At 41.4% G+C, this 19,752-nt stretch overlaps 3 protein-coding genes across 4 annotated transcripts; 2 read left to right on the forward strand and 1 right to left on the reverse strand.

Moving 5' to 3' along the window:
* The first annotated feature begins 1,017 nt into the window (after window positions 1–1,017).
* On the forward strand, window positions 1,018–4,291 carry LOC104435902 (auxin efflux carrier component 2). 2 transcript variants are annotated; one of them, XM_039309312.1, is made up of 6 exons: window positions 1,018–2,548; window positions 2,680–3,004; window positions 3,176–3,261; window positions 3,375–3,532; window positions 3,705–3,781; window positions 3,867–4,291. In XM_039309312.1, exons 1-6 carry the CDS (start codon window positions 1,294–1,296, stop codon window positions 3,931–3,933), a joined length of 1,968 nt encoding a protein of 655 aa, XP_039165246.1. In that variant the 5' UTR covers window positions 1,018–1,293; the 3' UTR covers window positions 3,934–4,291. The 2 variants fall into 2 exon arrangements, with proteins under 2 accessions (XP_039165246.1, XP_010046903.2); XM_010048601.3 differs by having other exon boundaries at window positions 2,683–3,004.
* Window positions 4,292–5,964: 1,673 nt separating this feature from the next.
* Window positions 5,965–11,595, reverse strand: LOC104435903 (nucleotide-sugar uncharacterized transporter 1). The gene is made up of 7 exons (XM_010048603.3): window positions 10,966–11,595; window positions 9,514–9,665; window positions 9,187–9,395; window positions 9,015–9,108; window positions 7,539–7,705; window positions 7,287–7,457; window positions 5,965–6,765 (listed from the first exon to the last, which is right to left on the reverse strand). The coding sequence occupies exons 1-7, from the start codon at window positions 11,036–11,038 to the stop codon at window positions 6,486–6,488; spliced, it is 1,146 nt and encodes a 381-aa protein (XP_010046905.2). The 5' UTR covers window positions 11,039–11,595; the 3' UTR covers window positions 5,965–6,485.
* A 6,903-nt stretch (window positions 11,596–18,498) lies between these two features.
* On the forward strand, window positions 18,499–19,209 carry LOC104435904 (pathogenesis-related protein 1C). The gene has a single exon (XM_010048604.3). It carries the CDS (start codon window positions 18,534–18,536, stop codon window positions 19,065–19,067), a length of 534 nt encoding a protein of 177 aa, XP_010046906.1. The 5' UTR covers window positions 18,499–18,533; the 3' UTR covers window positions 19,068–19,209.
* The last annotated feature ends 543 nt before the right edge of the window (window positions 19,210–19,752 follow it).

A 19,752-nucleotide genomic window follows, 5' to 3' on the forward strand; every position in this document is an offset into this window, starting at 1 on the left:
GGAGAGTCCAACGAATAACTAAAGCCTGCCTTTGAACGGCAAAGTCATTGATTGAACAGCCATAGAAAGGAAAAAGAAAAAGCAAGAACCCTCATCTCGTGCGTGTTTTGCTTCTGCATACGACGGCTTGATGAAAGAGCTCTGTGAACATAGATGATGGTTTTTGGGAAGAAGGAATGAATGGTATTCAATCAAGTTGCTATTTACGATGCATGCCTATGCGCTCTCGTTTTACGTTTAAAAGGTTTTAAAGCTCATAGTATGTGATATAGAATTCACTAAGACAAAAAGCAGACGCCCTTTGTTTTAATTTTAGGCGAGTTATATTTATCAAGACTCATTCAATTGAGGCAAAGAGGTACGTGCCCCGTTGTTCTTTCTAGCAAAAAGAAGAAGAAGAAGAAGAATCGGGTCATAATTGTACGCCTTAACGTACTCCTCAACGGGCAATGGTGTCTTGATTAGAATAATTCTGTCACGTGGGGCACGCAAGCATCTGGAGTTGTCATCTCTTGTTTAATAGGGGGTACATGGCGTAGTCTAGATCATGAGAATTCAGAGCCATCATAAAAAGTGCACATGAAGGCCCCCTCCCAAATCTTGCCAAACTCCCTAGACATGCCCGATTAAACAATTCTGATTTTTGGAGACATTGTCCACCCCAGAGCCGACGCCATGCATCCAGGGACAGCAAGAAGTTCTGTGCCCACGTGGGGTCGCCCCGGCCCAAGCTTAGAAAGGCTCCGCCAAGATATCGTCAATTATCTTATTGAGCTCCAGTAAATCACACCCTTCTGCACCTTCTCTCGAGAATTGATAAAAAGAAAGATTTTCCTAAACCGCAACTGCCCTGCCTATCCCATCTCATTAATTTACTCTCCAGGATTTTTTTTTAAAGTCAGCAGATTCCCATTGCATCACCGCCTTCTCCACATGAACTCTCTCGTCTTATTTCTTTATAGCTAGTTCTCGTGTCAAGGCAGACGAAAAGCCACCTATAATTGGAGGACAAAGCCCCCATTTTTGGTCTCTTTCCGGTCCCGTTCCTTCTCCACATGAAGAGAAGAGGACTCGCTCGTGATTCATCCATCACCCTCCGCGTCTCATTGGTGCACTAGTTTAATCGAAACACAAGGCCATAAACACTTTGCTTACTTAGCACTGCTCGTGTCCCGTTCATGTGCACCATTTTTTATCTCCCACAAGAGGACCGACTCAACTCACTGCAACAACAGCTCCCTCGCTGATCACTCACTCCCTAGGCCACAGTGGTCTTCGACAGGAACAGCCACCATGATCACCGGGAAGGACATGTATGATGTGCTCGCGGCGGTGGTGCCGCTCTATGTGGCGATGATCCTCGCCTACGGGTCGGTGCGGTGGTGGAAGATCTTCACCCCGGACCAGTGCTCGGGGATCAACCGGTTCGTGGCGGTGTTCGCCGTGCCGCTCCTCTCCTTCCACTTCATCTCCACCAACAACATATATGCCATGAACTACCACTTCATTGCTGCCGACTCCCTGCAGAAGGTGGTCATCCTCTTCGCGCTCTTCCTCTGGCACGCCTTCACCAAGCGCAGCAGCCTCGAGTGGATGATCACCCTCTTCTCTCTCTCCACCCTGCCCAACACGCTGGTCATGGGCATTCCTCTTCTCAAGGCCATGTACGGCGACTTCTCGGGCTCCCTCATGGTCCAGATCGTGGTGATGCAGAGCGTCATTTGGTACACCCTCATGCTCTTCATGTTCGAGTACCGAGGCGCCAAGCTGCTCATCAACGAGCAGTTCCCCGAGACCGCAGGGTCCATCACCTCGTTCCGGGTCGAGTCGGACGTCATGTCGCTCAATGGTCGTGAGCCGCTGCAGGCCGACGCCGAGATCGGTGAGGACGGGAAGCTCCACGTGGTTGTCCGCAGGTCCAACGCTTCCTCCATGATCTCATCCTTCAAGTCTCATGGCCTCAACTCCATCACACCGCGCGCCTCCAACCTCACGGGTGTCGAGATCTACTCGGTGCAGTCATCCCGAGAGCCAACTCCGAGGGCTTCGAGCTTCAACCAAACCGACTTCTACGCCATGTTCGCGAGCAAAGCGGCGAGCCCCAAGCACGGCTACACCAACAGCTTCCAGGGAGGAGTTCCGGACGTTTACTCATTGCAGTCGTCCAAGGTGGCGACACCGAGGACGTCCAACTTCGACGAGGAGATGATGAAGATGAGCGGCAGCAACAATGTGAACGCCAAAAGACGCGGAGGGAGGAGCATGAGCGGAGAGCTGTTCAACGGGGGTCCAGGTAACAATGTCTTCCCTTCGTATCCGCCTCCAAACCCGATGTTTTCGGGGTCGACCAGCGGGAATACGAAGAAGATGAAGGACAGTGGGAACAACAAGGAGCTGCATATGTTTGTGTGGAGCTCGAGCGCGTCGCCAGTTTCCGAAGGTAACATGAGGCACGCTGTGAATAGAGCCACTTCCACTGAACTTGGGCTAGTAGATGCCGCCAAGGCATCTCTGCAACATGCGGAAACTGCTCCTGCTAATTCCAAAGGTACTTTACTTCTTACCAATTCTTGACTCAGTGTGAACTTTTTGCATCTGGCAGGTATTTAGGGAAGCTTCAGGATCTATCTTCTTTTCCGTTAGCAATAAGGCCTTCTTTTTTCTTCTGTCCACATGAAGCAGGAATGCAGGATTTGATAGAGAACATGAGTCCACCACCAGGAAAGAGAATGATGGATAACCATAGCAAGGAAGTGGAACAGAATCAGATAGAGGACGGATCAGGTGCATGCAAGTTCCCAGTGAATGGGTCACCATACACCAACAGCTGCCAGAAGAAGGTGGCCGATGAGGAAGGTGGGATTGGAGAGAAGAAGAAGCAACAGATGCCGCCCGCTAGTGTAATGACAAGGCTCATCCTCATCATGGTTTGGAGGAAGCTCATCCGCAACCCTAACACCTACTCTAGTCTCCTCGGTCTCGCTTGGTCCCTCATCTCTTACAGGTACCGCACCTCTTGCTAGTAAATGCAGTCATTATAACTGGAGTTCTGCAAAACTAGAATGTTTAACTTACCTTTTCATTTCTAAGTTACATCACACTATTTCCATACTGGACTGAGCGCCTATGTAAGCTTATGTTCTCTCTCTCTCTCTCTCTCTCTCTCTCTCTCTAGGTGGAACATCCAAATGCCCTCGATAGTAAAAGGATCCATCTCAATATTATCGGACGCCGGTCTTGGAATGGCTATGTTCAGTCTAGGTATGTAAAAGGACCGCAATTTCGGCTCATCCTTTTTAATCGAGAGCATTAGTTATTAGCAATTTTTACTGATAAAGCGTAACATAAGGAGAGTCTTCTGAACCCACGACCAGGTCTGTTCATGGCATTGCAACCGAAGATCATAGCGTGCGGGAAATCAGTGGCCACATTTTCAATGGCGGTGAGGTTCTTGACCGGCCCTGCTGTGATTGCTGCAACCTCCATAGCCATCGGTCTTCGCGGCGTCCTTTTGCACGTCGCCATCGTCCAGGTGAAAATCTCAGACTCTCTTCACGACGACTGTTGACGAATTCAATAATGACTCCATCAATCTCCTCTTCTTGTCCGGAACTGCCCTTGTCGTGTGGGTTCGTGTACGTACGTGCATAGGTACAAGAGCAAAAAGGAGAATTATTTAAACTTGTTTTGCTGTTGATTCTCAGGCTGCTCTTCCCCAAGGAATCGTTCCCTTTGTGTTCGCAAAGGAGTATAATGTTCATCCGGACATCCTCAGCACTGCGTGAGTTTCTCCATTAATTCTTCAACAATTTGTCTACCCAATTCGAGTAAGCTAGTAGACTATGCTAACACACTTCCTTATGCAGGGTCATTTTCGGAATGCTGATAGCCTTGCCCATAACAATAGTCTACTACGTACTTCTCGGGGTCTGATACTCCAACTCCGATTCGAGTCAGGCTGAGCTGGATTTGATAACAGCCGCAGTATTTCAAAAAGCCATTGCGTTGGAATCAGTGCACAACAGCATATGATAACATGTCGCGTGCATCAAATTGGGTTAGGATATGTAAAGCCTTCTTTGTGGCTCGTCTGTTCAATGTAATCGATTCCTTTTAATTTTGTTTTCTCAGCGACAAGTTAGGCGGATAGCGATAGGGGAGACTTAGAAGATCGTGCTTTGATAGGAGTTGAATCCATATGTTATCTTTTCTTTTCCTTTTTTTTCTATTATTTTTTTGGTAGTGTGCACACTGATATCAATGTCGCTCTTTTCTTCCATTCAACTCATAGCCAGCCAGTTAATATAGGTTAAGCCTCAAGCTGTTGACTTTTTTCGTGGGGATCTTGCGTTACATTATCTATTCTGAGTCAATATTTCGGTAGAAGAGCATATCTCTGAGAGCACAGTAATTGACACGAAAATACTTAACTATGTGCAATCTTGGAGGAAGGAACTACTTCGTGACATACCTGTCAAAACCATCCCATATAACTTGGACCATCTCGGTAAGGGGTTTTTAAGCGAGACCGACTCTCATCTTATAGATTCGTGACATGTGATTGACTTACTTTTGCATAGAATACATCTAGGTGATTTACGATTTTTGAGGGTGACGTGTGAAGTCATGTGTTTAATTGATATTTGATTGGGATGGATTCACTTTCGCCATGTGATTTACCCTGTGTCGGCAGAAAGAGCCGATAGAAAGAAGGGTAGCTTCAATGAACTCAAAGCTAAGTGCCTATATTATGGTCCATACGCGAACTGAGTCAGGTAATACAATAAGTCGGAGCATGTGGACCTCAGACACAAACTGCCACCCTAAAATCTATTGGACACTGCGGCAGGAGCTAATCGACAAGATATGATATTGGGAGAGGCAGGCTACTAGTGTCCAAACTGGCCGAGTAACATCCTAGAAAAAAACTTAGCTTGGCCTTATCCGGAGAAATCGCATCCTATTCAGATCTAAGGGTTGGCTTTTGGGAACCACTGCTGAGATCCATCAAAATTGACCAGACAAAGATTGAAAAAATAAAATAAAAATGGGGATGAGACAAAGCAGGCTTGGCCAATTCATGGCCACGACAAGAAAGCGGTCTGAACCGTGTCAAATAAGAACAAACTACGGTCTATCAATCATGTTTCGGCCTCACTGTTTTTCCTTTTGTCCACATTAATCTCATCATTGTCTTGTACATGGACGCCGTCTCTAAAATTAGTGCAATAAGAAGTAATAAATATATTATAATTAATCCGTAATTTAGTGATTTAAACTTTTTGGAAATGTGGGTTCAACTGCATGGGTTAAAGGGCTCAGATTTTACGCCGAATCTGGCAGGGTTCACTGATTTGCTCCATCTGTGTAACTAGATTAATTACAAATAGAGCACATGCATGTGCTCTATCTTTTTCTCAGCCACTCTGCCAATTCTGGAGACAAGTGTGTCATAAAAAAACGAGGGAAAGAAGAAATTCTGTAGACCCTAGAGCCGACACCTACCATCACCAACTGAGCCCAACTCTCATTTGTCTCTCTCTCTCTCTCTCTCTCTGAGCACATCTCTTTAATGGTTTTACACATAAATCTAGGACGTATGATAGCTCTAATAATGGCGTCTTGATGAGTTCCGAGTCTTCCAATTTCTTGTAGCAGGAATCTGTCAGCTGCCGGGGGGTAAAAGAACAGCTTGGTCCAGCTCTGCCTTATGCAAGATTTTTGTCATGGGGATTTATGTAGGTTGCCTGCTCATCTCGGCGTTGGATGAAAAGATATTTACACCATTGCTCGCTCTTGCTAACTCATATGAAGCGAACATTTAAGTTGGTGAGCGAATCTTGTGGGGTATTCGAGCTTGTAAGTCGTAACATGAGCGATGTGATGCTAGGGAAGGAAGTTGTAGATTTACTAGTTGACTTTTGAGTCGGTACTAGTTTTCCTCAAAAGTTTAAGGGAAGGAAGTTGCAAAGAAAACTGCCCTTTATCGAGCTGTCTTATGAATCTCTATACATTCAGTCTCTGTTCAAACACTAGACAAGTTGAACGCCACCGACCAAACTCTCCAGGTGCCCAAATTCATTGCCTATCCAACCTGTCCATTCTTATAGATTTCATACCTCTACCGATTTGTCCCGCTCCATTCATCTCCACAAGTCCATCTAAATCGAAAGACACCAGCAATTATAGCATGCCAACAAGCACTGCGACGGTCCGAATCTTTCACTAAATTCCTATATTGCTGAACTATGCACACCTCAGCTCAAAAGAGGGCATCACTATTCAACAAGCAATCCCTTTCGGGAAGATTTCTTGCTACCCATGTGTGTTCTACGAATCAGCCGTGGATGAGAGAGCTATCCTGCAATACTCTATGAAATTAAATAAATGGAACGAAACAATGTGGGGGTCAGTGAAAGAGCAGTTTTCTTTGTCTTCTGAGATGTTGAGTATCAATCTTCCTAGGGTGACTGCTGAGCAGAAGTCTAGACAGCGTCGGGCCCGGAATTTCCATCCTGAGTACTGCCATTTTCTCTCTTCAGTTTAGACTTTGGTAAAGAGGCTTGACGGGAAGTTGCTTTGCTGGTTTGCTGTTTCTGGTTCTGTAAATTCAGATAGGTGTAAAAGGACATGCCACCGATCGCTGCAAATGCCCCTGAAATACTCGTTCTACCAGGATTGGAACTGAAAATATAGTAATTTCCTAGAAGAATAACACAGGTCTTGAACTGTCCAAGGACCACGTGTGTTATGGCAGATGTAGCCCTGTGAGAGAGAGAGAGAGAGAGAGAGAGAGAGTGGATGAGATATAGCGACCTAGTAAACATAATGCAGATAAACACTGTGCAACTAGCCCTATTTAAGGCATCTGAAGTTCTGAACAGAGTGCTTAGTTTCACGAAGCTCGCCATACGGCCAATCAATGGATGCCACAGCCTTTGCATAAGTTTTTGTTTTCATAATCATGCTACTAAACATAAAAAGGAAAGTAATCTGGGTGTCTAACAAGAAGCTGATTTTGAGTTCCTTGTCCCCTATCGAGTCACCAACAAAATTTCCAAAAACCATGGGAGCTTGGCAAAGTATCTCTTAACTAGCATTTTCATAAGTGCACTCCTGAGATATTTAGAATTTTGTTTAGTCTAACAAGGGATCCTACGGAAAACCACAATGCATCAATACTAACAATAACAATTGCAGATGACAAGCCATGTCATGTATCAGAGCTCGGCAGAGCCGAACAAGACACAACATTTAACTTGAGATGAGTGCCAGATTTCACATACCCAAGTGCCAAAGCACCGGACCACTGAAGCAAGAATCCGAGAAAAGCTGACATGAGAATGGCTACTGTGTTGTTGAAGGTCCAAGCAAAAGAGAGGGCACCAGGGGGATCAAGCCAAGGAATCAAAAGCACAAGGAAAACCAAGGTGATTGGAGTTGTCTTCCACATTAATCTGCTCAAGAATTTCGTAAGAGAGTAAGCTTCAACAAGGCATAAAACAAAGAACAAGTCCTTGCAGAAGCAAATGACGTACGCCAAGGCTGTCCAATTCTCTTGCTGTTGCAACCTGGACCACAGAATTTTGTTAACTGCACTTGGGACTATCCATGCTAATGCTATGCACGCACCAAAAAAGTCGAATTGCAAATCTGTAACGGTAGCCACAGCAACGCCAATGGATACAACTGTAAGTGCAAGCACCTGAAAAATTTACGGTAAGATACCTAAACAGATGGAGAAGGTTATGTAACATTCAGTAATAATAATAAAAAAAAAAAAAAAAAAAAAAATTACTGCATCTTTTAATGCAATCAATCGCATGCATCACGTAACACCAACAGATGAATAAAATATATCTAAGGCCTTAAAAGCAGTTGAATCACTGCATGGGTTGATGAGAAGATCTTTTAAAGAGATCTACTGATGAGCACCATAGAGTTTCGAACTATGGCAACAGTGTGCAGCAGGCAAGTCCAGAAAGGCTAGAAGAGACCAGATTAACTGCAAAGCTCGTCTTATGGAGAAAAATTTCTTCAAAAGACTTCTGATTTAATTGAGCTGGAAAGCTGAATGCAGAACAGAAACTAAGGGTGTAAGTATGCTTAAAACTGAATGATTTTAATGTTTTAGGTCGATTCCATATAGAGATGGAGGATTGATGGAGATATCATTGCTGCAACAGAGCAGGATTGATGAAGTGGTAATGGCAAATAGAGTAATCTCCGATGCAGAATAGCACAAAAATCAAGATATATGAAACTGTAATTACCCTAGCTGTCATGCCACTCTATTGGACAACTGATGTCAGAGCTGTGGAAATGTAATACCCGATCAAGGATGCTTTATATAGGAACATGTTAGCTTTGATGGGCATATGATTCTATGGTCGAAATGACAATACACAAGAAAAACTACAGTAACAAAGTTCTAGTGTGTAACTTAAGCATGTGTACCCAGATGAGGTTAATCCAACACTCACATCTGTGTTGAACAGACATCACAGCCTTGACCACATAGAGATGACTTTGTTGAATGACAATTAAGTTGCCAAAAATAAAATGAGCACAAATAACAGTGACCTTTTCAGTGTTCCATCATATAAATTTTGAACAACCAGAATACAAACTTTCAAAGGAAATATGCCTCAATATCATTTTCTCAAACTCAATTATTAACAACAATTACATCCCAAAATATACATTCAGTAAGTTCTCTTTCCCACTATCTATCCTCTTTCAACAGGGATATAAGAATTTCATGCGATCGCTGTCAAGCTTGTTATAAGGAGGAAATAAATCAATGAAGCAGCAACCATGAGATTTTGTTCCTGCATTTATCATTTATCCAGTGAATTAAACATGTCAGTCTTGAAGTTCACATCCACAAGCTGTAAATCATATCAAACTGGGACTTAGGCAATCTCTTCCATATCATAACTAGAACTTATATTCAGGCATATAGTTTGGATAGAAACATGGATGAGACCCTTTTTTCTTTAGATGAGAATTACCTTTAAGAAAGATACTCTTTTGCTGAAGAAAATGAATTCAGCCAGAACTATTGATGGTGTTACAGCAATCTTGGACATCTGATAAAAACCCACACTGAAGGGTACACATGAATCACATAATGTGCATCACCAGCAGAGATTGTAACGATGAGAATAAAGAAACCATTCTCACCTATTGTACTTCAAGCTAACATTAGCAAGGCCAGTTGACAGAGACATCACAACGCCCAGAGTGAGCAAGGAAGTTAAACGGCTTGACTTTGAAGGAGGGGATGCAGGCAGGATCGAGAAAACATTCATAATAGCCATTAATACCCAGCTTACTACATAGTGGATGAAAGTGAGAAATATAGGGAAGTGGAATCCAACATTCTTAAGCACCTGAAAAGTCAGAAAGTTAAAACATTGTCAAAGAACCAAGCCAGACAATGGGCTACATTTCAAATCTCCATGACAATGCTTGTCAAGATAGGTCTCACATGAAGGCAGAGGCACAGACCAGTTTATTCGTGAATATAATACTAACAGCAACGACAAAGTTGAATGATAGAGCAACAGCTGGTCGACATAGGCGTTGCTGCTGACGCTTGGCACCCTCAGATGAGCGAAATTCATTAAACAAAGTGGCTCGCAGATCTTCCAGAGCTCGTCCTGCGTTGATTAGGAAATTTAAGCAAAACTAAAACGTTACCGATAATGAAAATCATCTAAGTTTAAATCTTATTCAAATAGATCACAGATAGCCAAGGACAAATTACACAAAAGAAAATGACATTAAAAATCCTATAATGAAAGCACCTGAGGCCCAAAATTTATGACTGCTTATTAAATCGACTCTCAACAAGTGATCAGAGGCGATTCACAATGCTTAAATTTGTGATTCAAACCGTGTATGATATCTCAAAGTACCTTTACCATGTAAAATGTTTAAAAGAATCATAGAACAAGAAAAGGCACAAACAAGAATGTAATTGCATATCCTTTTCAAGTCTTTTGACGTTCTATTAGTTAAACCCAGAAGGCAACAAAGACACAAAATTCCACGTGTTGCAATTGTATAGAAAGCATTCCTATACTGAAGGAGAAAAACTCTTGCAAAGAGAATAAGTTGATCAGAAACACTTGAACAAAGGGGAGTAGAGAGCAAATACTCCTAATTAACACAAGGATAGCTAGTTAGAATCATCAAACTGAAAGAAAAAAGGAGCCCTTTCCATGGACAATGCACAGTTGCCCCTCCTGCGGAAAATTTGAAAATGGAAGAAATTATAGAGCGCTTTATCTCACTTACCAAGCAACTGGACACGCTAATGTGAGCCTGAAAAACAAGTAAAGTCTTCCACTGTACAATGTCCCCAACCGAAAGCAGGAAAAGGAGAGAATTTAACATTTTGAACATCATTCCGGCCTAAAATCTAGCCTACACGGAAAACAACCACAACTGCAACTGCATCTTACAGGCTCAAAACCTCCCAAACTAATTTTCAAATTCAAAGAAATTTCCTATGACAAGGACATGTTTTGACCCTTATTCTCAGCCCGGATGATAACACTTGTCGTGTGAAGACTTCTGCAACCATCTATCCGCAATGCCAGATAATTGGAAAAAGGTCGATAAACTGAAATCGCATGCGATTGACTGAACCTCGAAAAAGAGAAAAAAGGGAACATATCTCAGGAAGACTAGAGAACACAAGATAAATGGCAAAGCCGGAAGAGCGAAAAACAAAAAAAAAGGCATGAAATGCGCATCATCTATCAGAGACTAATCATTCGAGATTCAATAGAACTGAAAAATTGGTTTCAAGCTCTTACTGGTCAGATCAATGAAATCAAACATAAGCTCCATTCCACCGATTGCTAAACAACCCACATTGCAAAACTAGGCGAGAAGTCAAGAATCAAGCATCCGAGAGTTGATGAGCAAGTAACCAAATGGGAAAACAGTTACCTTTTTCGCCAACATCGCTGTCCTTGCGTTTCAGAATCTTCCTCACATCTTTCTTTAGCAAGAAGCTAAGCATTTTTATGGTTAGTGAAGGGGAGAAGCTTCACTCCTCTTGCCGCGACTAAGATGACATGCTCAAACGAGCCGTTCCAACAGAGCCCTAAAGCCCCCACCGAAAACGGAAATTCAGCGCGAACGGGTAGTGGGTATCGCCTTGAAGCAGCGGTTGTAGTACCCACTCAGCATGAATCACTAATACCCTTCTGGGAAATGGTTTTCCTGATGAAGGAAAGATGTGGGTGGGTGGTGGGTAGTGTGTGAGAAGAGGAAAGATTGCAGTTTTGAGTTCAAAAATGCCACCAAAAAGATGCACCCACGCACGCACAGGGATTGACGGCGAGCAAAACAAAAAGGAGGGGGGGAGTGGTCTCGTCGCACGCAAGGATCGAGGACGGACACGTGGGTCGTATACCAGCGTTGATGGCGGAATATCGAAGCTGTCGGGGGGTTGAGAGAGAGAGCGGAGAAATTTGAGCAAATCACGGACGGTCTCTCTTTCCTTCTCTCTCTCGCGCTCACAGTCGCAACCGTATCCCCATTTTCTCTTCCCTTTTTTCTTCTTCGGACAAGAACAACAACAGCGACAGCGGTCGGACGCAGGCAATCGCTCGCAAGAGGTTCCATTTAATAAGTGATTGATACCGAGGAATTCGGCCGATGTTTCTGTCGAATGTAATGTAATCAATCTAATTGCGGTTTGACCCATTTAATGTCCGGTTTTTGAGGCCCTTCTTTATGTAATCCTTAAATTTTAATGTTTTCACCACTAAAAATTGTGAGTGATGATATGAAGTTTGCAGAAATCATGCATGAATTAACTTGAAAAATCGACCAAAGGAAAGTTCTTTTTTTCTTTTTTGGTCAAACGATGGGAAGTTCATTTTCACACCGATTGGTCGATCTACTTTTGCCTAAAAGCAGCAACATCCTGCGCCTCAGTGGAGTTAATCATGGATTTAAGGCTCCACTCGGCCTGAAATGCAAATAGGGGCACCAAGACGTCATTACTTTTTTTGGGCTCAAACAATTTGCCCGAAGGGTTTACACCTAAATTCAATCGTCCAATAGCCGGCTCAAACGCACCCGATAACATATGTGTTATTGAACTATGACCATCTTCAAACGACTTACGAATCCGAGGCATTTGGGCCATTCTATATAGATTTAGTACATGAAAAAGAATTGCCGCCATGATCGTTTCGTGATCAATTAGACACAAAGTATTCTTTCCTCATGCTAACTCGATTACTCCTATTCATGATCGGGATATTAAAATTGAAAGGCAAACATCTTTCCCTCTTTTATGTTCTCTTGCCGATATCAGATGTCCACCACTCACCGTAAGCTTATTGAGTGATGGTATGAACTCAAGGAAGCATATGTTAACAGGACTTTTTTGAATTGAAGAAGTTCGTTTTCAGGTCATACTCAATGATCAACAAACTAACTTTGGGTGAATTGTACAGATAGCAACAGCAACAATTAACATTTCGAAAACAGACACGGGACGCAGGAAGAGAAAAACACTTGTTGAAACGAAATTTCCCGTTCTTTTTTCCCTTCTTTTGTCATTTTACGTGTGTTCCGACGACAAGTGTGCCGGCAAAAATTTGTTGCAACGCAAAGTTGTACACATCCAGTATATTTCAGTTTATCAGCAGGGTAGTGACTACTATCCCAGCCCAACTTGAGAATTTTTTGTGGCCCAGTTAAGCTTATTCCGTAATCAAGGATGGGGTGTCCTGCTTTGTTTCGATACAAACGATATAATAAAGTAATGATGTGTTGAAGATGGTGAGTTTGACTGAAATGAACCAATGGAAGATCTACTTGAGGTCTTCAAGGACGGGACTCGTTTCGGGTGACGTTCACGTGAAAACGACGGGCATAGACAAGATAAATAACTACTTTAATCGATCCTCGAGGTGGTGGTCGAGATCACTGACATCTGAAGATAAACTTAAGAAAAACCTCCACCTGCTCCACTTACGCCAAAGTTCTACAACTTGAATGGTATGGGTTTGTCCTCGAACCAAACACATCGATGGTAACTTCGCTTTTGTTTGAATAATTCCATTTAGCCTCCCATAATGATCGCCAATTCTCCAAGTGCCCCTTGGACCTCACCTCTTTCTTTTCCTCAAATTACTCTTGCGCTTGACCAATGTGTATCAAATGGCCCTGTGTTGAGCAAGTCAAAGATTCGATAAGATAGAATCTTTTCTTAACAAGACATGATCTTGATATTTCCCCATTTTCAGCACAAGAAATGATCCTTTCCTTGTTTTCAGTACAAGATGAATATTTCTTGAAGTGTACATATAGAAACAAGATATTATCTTCATTTTTTCCTCATCTTCATCACAAGATGAATATTTCTTGAAAACTCGCTTTGTAAAATAGTATAAAGAGAGAAACAATCAATACAAAAAAAAAGAAAAAAGATTCTCTTTCACTTTTCTCATCTCTACGTCCATTTAGTTTCTCATTGTCTTTTTTATCCAACCTATCAAACTCCCCGTCGGGCATTGGTGAAAAACGTGGAAGGCCAAGGGGGTATATGCAAATCACATGCTCAACCTAAGGGCGTCTTCGTCCAAAAATTTAATCTGCCTTATGTGGAAATTTGTAAAGAAAAGAGAATCGAAATTAAAGTTAGAGACATGGAAAGAGGGGAGAGAGAAGCAAAAGGGGAGGGAAGGGGAGGGGAGGGGCAGCACCCAGGCCACAATCTCTCTAGATGTTCTTGTTAGGAGCACGTGGTAGGAATTAATATTTTTATTCGGAGAAATCGTCAAGAATGAGCTTAAGTTTGAATCCATCAACATATCGAGCTGAGTTGAGCTAGCTTAAATATATTAACTATTTTACACTATACCAATTCTTTAATGGGAGACTTTTCTAACACAACTCATATGTATATCATAATAATCTCCTTCTCACATGTGAGTTCAGTGTTAAGTCTGCTCTCCCTTAATCCATTTATCCTTTTGCATCAAGATATCTTAGCTTTAATTTCCATCAACGCCCAATTTCATCCTTGTTCTCTTTTTCCGGACCTTCTCTAGACTAAACCATGAAGTCTATCATCGGGCCCACATTGCTATATCATAATGCCCACTCAAAACCTTAAGCAAAGTATTGTTATACATCAAAGTATCTAAGCTTAAATCTCTATCAACATCTAACTACATCCTTAGTCTCTTTTTCTAAATCGAACTATGAAGTCTTCTATCGGGCCCACATTGCAACCCCATGAAGCCCATTGCTTGGCACTGCTGGGAGACCTTAATCAAGGTATCCTTCTACATCAAAGTATCTGAACTTAAATCTGCATCAATGCCCAACTTTATTCTTAGTCTCTTTATCCAAACTGAACTATGAATTCTTCCATCGGGCCCACATTTCTACCACACAAAGCCCACTACTCGGAAAACCGTTATGGTCACTACATTCCGTTCGGGAGATATTCAAGAAACATCACAAAAAATTGTGGGCCCACCAATTTATCATTGATTTTGATACCATTTGTCAAGAGCATGCACTATAAGCTCGATACCTTCACTTAGGGAGATTGCCAAAAGAGAACCCAAGTATGATCCCATCAACATATCTAATTATATTCACATTCAATTAAAAGCTTAAGCTAATGAGTTATGAACATATTAGGATATAGTAATTATTTTAGGGAAAATGTTACAAATGGTCCTTGAACTTTGATCTAATGTTCAATTTCATCACCAAGCTTTCGATTTGCTCAATTTGGTCCTTGAACTTTGATCTAATGTTTAATTTCATCCCTGAGTTTTCGATTTGCTCAATTTGGCCCTGAACTTTCATTTAATATTCCATCTAGTCTCTAACTATTTGAAAATTGACCAATTTCTTTTTTTTTAATACTAAACTTTTTTTTTATAAATAAAAAAATTACCAAACTGGATTTTTTTTTGGTCGAAAAATACCACATTTATGCAAAGTAATAAATGTCAATATTTATTTCCTTTCTCTATATTAAAAACAAATGGAAAAATGGACAGTAATAATAAACAAAGGTGAATCTTGCATTTTGATTTCTTTTTTTGTATATACAAATTACTTGAATAATGTACAAAAGCCTATCAATCGATTTTTCCCTTTTCGGTGAAGTCCATATGTAGATTTACATAATTTTTTTTTTTTATGTATATCTGAAAAAGTAATAAAAATACGTTTTATTTTTCACTTAAGTTGAAGTAAACAAAGGTCCATTTTTTTTCTCTCTCTACTCTAAGTACATTGAAATATAAGGTGTATTTATTTCATGAAAATAATTTATTTCAAAAGTATTTTCTTAATAATAATCGTTTATATTACTTACAAAGGTCCATTTATTTATTTATTTTATATTTAAGAGACTAAAGCCATGTAAACCAATTCCGTTAACTTTAACTAACGGAAGGATGAAATTGGTCAATTTTCAAATAGTCTGGGACTAGATGGAACATTTGTTAATAGTTCAGGGATCAAAATTGAGCAAATCGAAAGTTTAATGATGAAATTGAACATTAGATGAAAGTTCATGGACCAAATTAAGTAAATCGAAAGCTCATGGATGAAATTGAATATTAGATGAAAGTTTAGGGACCATTTATGACATTTTCCCATTATTTTACACTGCACCAATTTTTTGACGTGGGACTTCTCTAACACAATTCACACATGTATCCGAACAGTTTTTGATCTCGGTCACCGCTGTACCACTACAACCCTTAGCCGTGTCACGTTCAACATGTCAATCTTGACCACCCAATGCAATTTGCCGCTTGGCTAAAGAACTTTGCTTGTGAGAGATGGACAGATTTAGAAGTGGATGTCCACTTCAAGTTGCGAGATGAAGCGATAGCAATGATGGATTGAAGCAAAGAGACTCACGATGGCAAGACTTCACAGAGCGGAAGGACTTGCATCTGATGGAGGTCAAATACCCATTGATGACACTAGGGTCGAGAGAGAGAGATCAAGTTGTGAGATGAAGCAATAGAAGCAATGGATTGAAGGGAGGAGATCGAAGCAAAGAGACTTGCGACGCCGAGACTTCATAGAGTGGAAGGACTTGCATCCGATGGAATTGACAAACTTATATCAAGGTCGAATGACTGGGAGAACATAATTTTTGCGAATTTTCTTGATTAGATAGCATTGAGAAATCGCTAGTTTATCATACATTTGTTGCAAAATTAAAACGAAGAAGATAGGAAATGATAAGTGTTATAGTACTAAACAAAAATTAATTCTTTGATGTAAGATTTTTCTAACAGAACTCATACATGTGTAGTAGCGACAAGAAAGGAGAGGGGAGGGGAGGAGAGTGGCAACACTCAAGCCATGGCCTCTTTAGATATTATTAGGAGTGTACAATGGAAATTGATACCTTCGTCTGGAGAAATTGTCAAGAAAGAGTTAAAGTTTGAATTCGTCAACATATTCACTTGGACACATATTCACTCAAAAGATCAAATCAATTAGTTGAGCAAATTAAAATATATTAGCCATTCCACACTACACTAATTCTTTGATGTGAAATTTTTCTAACAACACTCACATGTGCATCATAACAATCTCCTTATCGTGTGTGAACTTAGTATTAGTTATGCTCTCCCTTAACCCATGTATTCTTCTTCATCAAGATATTTCAGTTTGAATCTCCATCAATGCCTAATTTCATCCTCGGTCTCTTTCTCTGAATTGAACCATGAAGTTCGTCATCGGATTCGTACTGTTACACCACAACACCCACCGCCCAAAAACCTTAATTTAGGTATCCTTCTGCATCTTAGCTTAAATCTCCATCAATGCCTAACTTCATCCTTAGTCTCCTTTTCTAAACTGAACCATGAAGTCTTCCATCGAGTACACTTTGTTGCCCCACAAAGCCCATTGATAGAAAACCGCATTGGTTACCGGATTCATTCATTGAGATATTTACCAAACATTGGAACAATTTGGGGGCCCACCAATCTACATTTGCTCTCATACCATTTATTGAGGGCACACAACAAAAATTCAATACATTCAGTCGAGGAGATTGCCAAGAGGGAACTCAAACCCAATCCCATCAACATATGCAGTTGAACCTACTTTCATTAAAAAGTTTAAGCTAATGTGTTATGAGTTAGCTATGATGTATAAACTACTCTACATTATATTAACTTTATGATGTGAGACTTTTTTAACACAACTCATAGATGCATCATAATAGTTATTGATCTCAGTGACCAACCATTGTACCATTTCAACCCTCAGCCATGTCATGTTTAACATGTCAATCTTGACCACCCAACGCATTCAATCGCCTTATGTGGCTAAAGAACTTTGCTTGCAAGAGATCGACGGATTTAGAAATGGACTTCCACAAGTGAGAATGCGAGGTCAAACACCCCATTGTCGACGCGAGGGTTAAGGGAGAGATCAAGCTACGAGACGGAGCAATAACAGCGGTGGATTAAAGGGAGCAGGTCGAAGAAAAGAGACTCGCGATGGCGAGACTTCACAATGTGGAAGGACTTGCAAACGATGGAGTGGACAAACTTATATAAAGCTTGAATGACTAGGAGAAGATAATTTCTGCGAATTTTCTTGATTAGATAGCATCGAGAAATTGTCAAATTATCACATGTTTGTTAGGAAATTAAACAAACAAGACGACAGATGATAAGAGTTATAGAAGTCTTGGAAAAACTAATTTTGAGTTAATTTTATTTTCAACAATTCAAAATAATAACTGGATGCTTACGAAGCCACATTTGTGTTATGGAAAACTAAAATACGACAGATTTTCTTAACTTTGATTTTACGAAATAGAAGAATGTGGGTATTAATCAATATGTCATTTCCAAATAGAGTATTATGCTTTCACTTTGAAGGAAACCTATTTATATATTTTCAAACGTACTTAAAGATACAAAATATCTCTGATCTTATCTTCCAGCCGCCCCTTGGTCGAACGACTAGCATGATGAATGTTTTTATCCGAAAGAGAAGGGATGTATTCGGTCGTTAAAGCCGGCGAAGTCGAGAACACGCATGGGGTCCAAACGGCGGCCATCGAGATCTTTGCACCTCAAGCTATTCCATGATTTAATCACTTCAAGTAAATTAGACCTTAAGAAAACAAACTTAGTTCGGCTGGAGATTTGATTATCCGGTAGGGTCGTCTTTCCTCGTATTGAATTAAGGCACACGTCAACGTGCGTATTGACCATGAGCAGGTCCGGAAACAGTTAACGTAAGCGTACCTCTCCCGACCATATGCAAACCAACAAGCCAGGTGCGAGTTCTAAGTTAGGCTTTGGACCTCCATACTCCACCTCCGCCATGCTGTTTCCAAGCAACATTAGCTTGTAAATGAAGATAACCCGTGAACTATGATCCAAGAAGCTGTTCTTATAACTAGCTTACTGGACAGCCGATGATCGTTCATTCCACGTTCAGCTCCTGATTTGAGTTCCGCATCCGAACGCAGCAGCAGTAATATGTCCTCGTGCTTCAAGATGAGTTCGTGTGCCGTCATGTACTTGGCTGTCTCACTGGCGTGCTTCTTCATCATTGCCACCCCATCGACACCGAGCGCCGATGTCTCAGCAGAGAGAGCGCAGATGATACGGGAGTTCCTGGATGGCCACAATGCGGCAAGGAAGGCGGTTGGAGTGCCGCCGCTCGCATGGGACACGTCCCTCTCCACTTATGCACGGGTGTATGCGAACCAGAGGCGGGCGGACTGCAGGCTGGTGCACTCGCCGGGGTATGCGTTCGGGGAGAACCTGTTCTGGGGGCAAGGGCGGCGGTGGAGTGCCGCAGAGGCCACGGCGGAGTGGGTGGCGGAGAAGCAGTGGTACCACTACGCCAACAACTCTTGCTCGGGCCAGGAGTGCACGCACTACACGCAGGTGGTGTGGCGGACGACAATCCGCGTGGGCTGCTCCAAGATCATATGCAACTCCAGCGACACTTTCATAGCGTGCGAGTATTACCCTCCGGGCAACTACATCGGCCAGAGGCCTTATTAAGCATCAGCACGCACAGCTTATAAATCCTCATTTTTTATCCATCTCTGTACCTATACAATAAACTGTTGTCTTATGATTCTTAATAAAGTGCACTGTAATTAATGCAATAACTCCTCACATCGAGATTATGTCATTTAAATTAGACCCATCTTTGGCGTGATGTTCTATGGTTTGAGAAATGAAAACGGTTAAAGCCACAAAAATCCCAAACTTTATCAACTATGACACATTTATTTCAATTTTTTTGTGACACAAAAAATCATAAACTTATATTTGACATATTTATCCCTAAAAATCAATGTCATATAAAAAAGTTTGGGGTAAATGTGTTACACAAGTATAAGTTTGAGATTTTTAGTGTCAAAGTTTGAGGTAAATATGTCATACGGTTATAAGTTTAGGATTTTTTTTCGTAAAAAAGTTTTGGGATAAATATATTACAGTTGACAAAAATTTGGAAGTTTCTTTATGGCTTTTATCCAAATGAAAGTGCAAAATTCAGAACAAAATGACAACGTTGTTGGGCTTGCAAATTGTAATCTACAAGGCCTTTATCTTGGATTACAGCCCAACCCACTCCAGAACTTTGAACAAGAAGTCAGTCAGTCAGTCAGTCAGTGCTGGATCTGAATTATATTGAAAACACCAGACTCGAGCAGCAGCCGATCCATCATCGACTGCTTCC

This window comes from Eucalyptus grandis, chromosome 1 (assembly GCF_016545825.1).
Source record: "Eucalyptus grandis isolate ANBG69807.140 chromosome 1, ASM1654582v1, whole genome shotgun sequence".
In the NCBI taxonomy this organism is placed as follows: domain Eukaryota; kingdom Viridiplantae; phylum Streptophyta; class Magnoliopsida; order Myrtales; family Myrtaceae; genus Eucalyptus; species Eucalyptus grandis.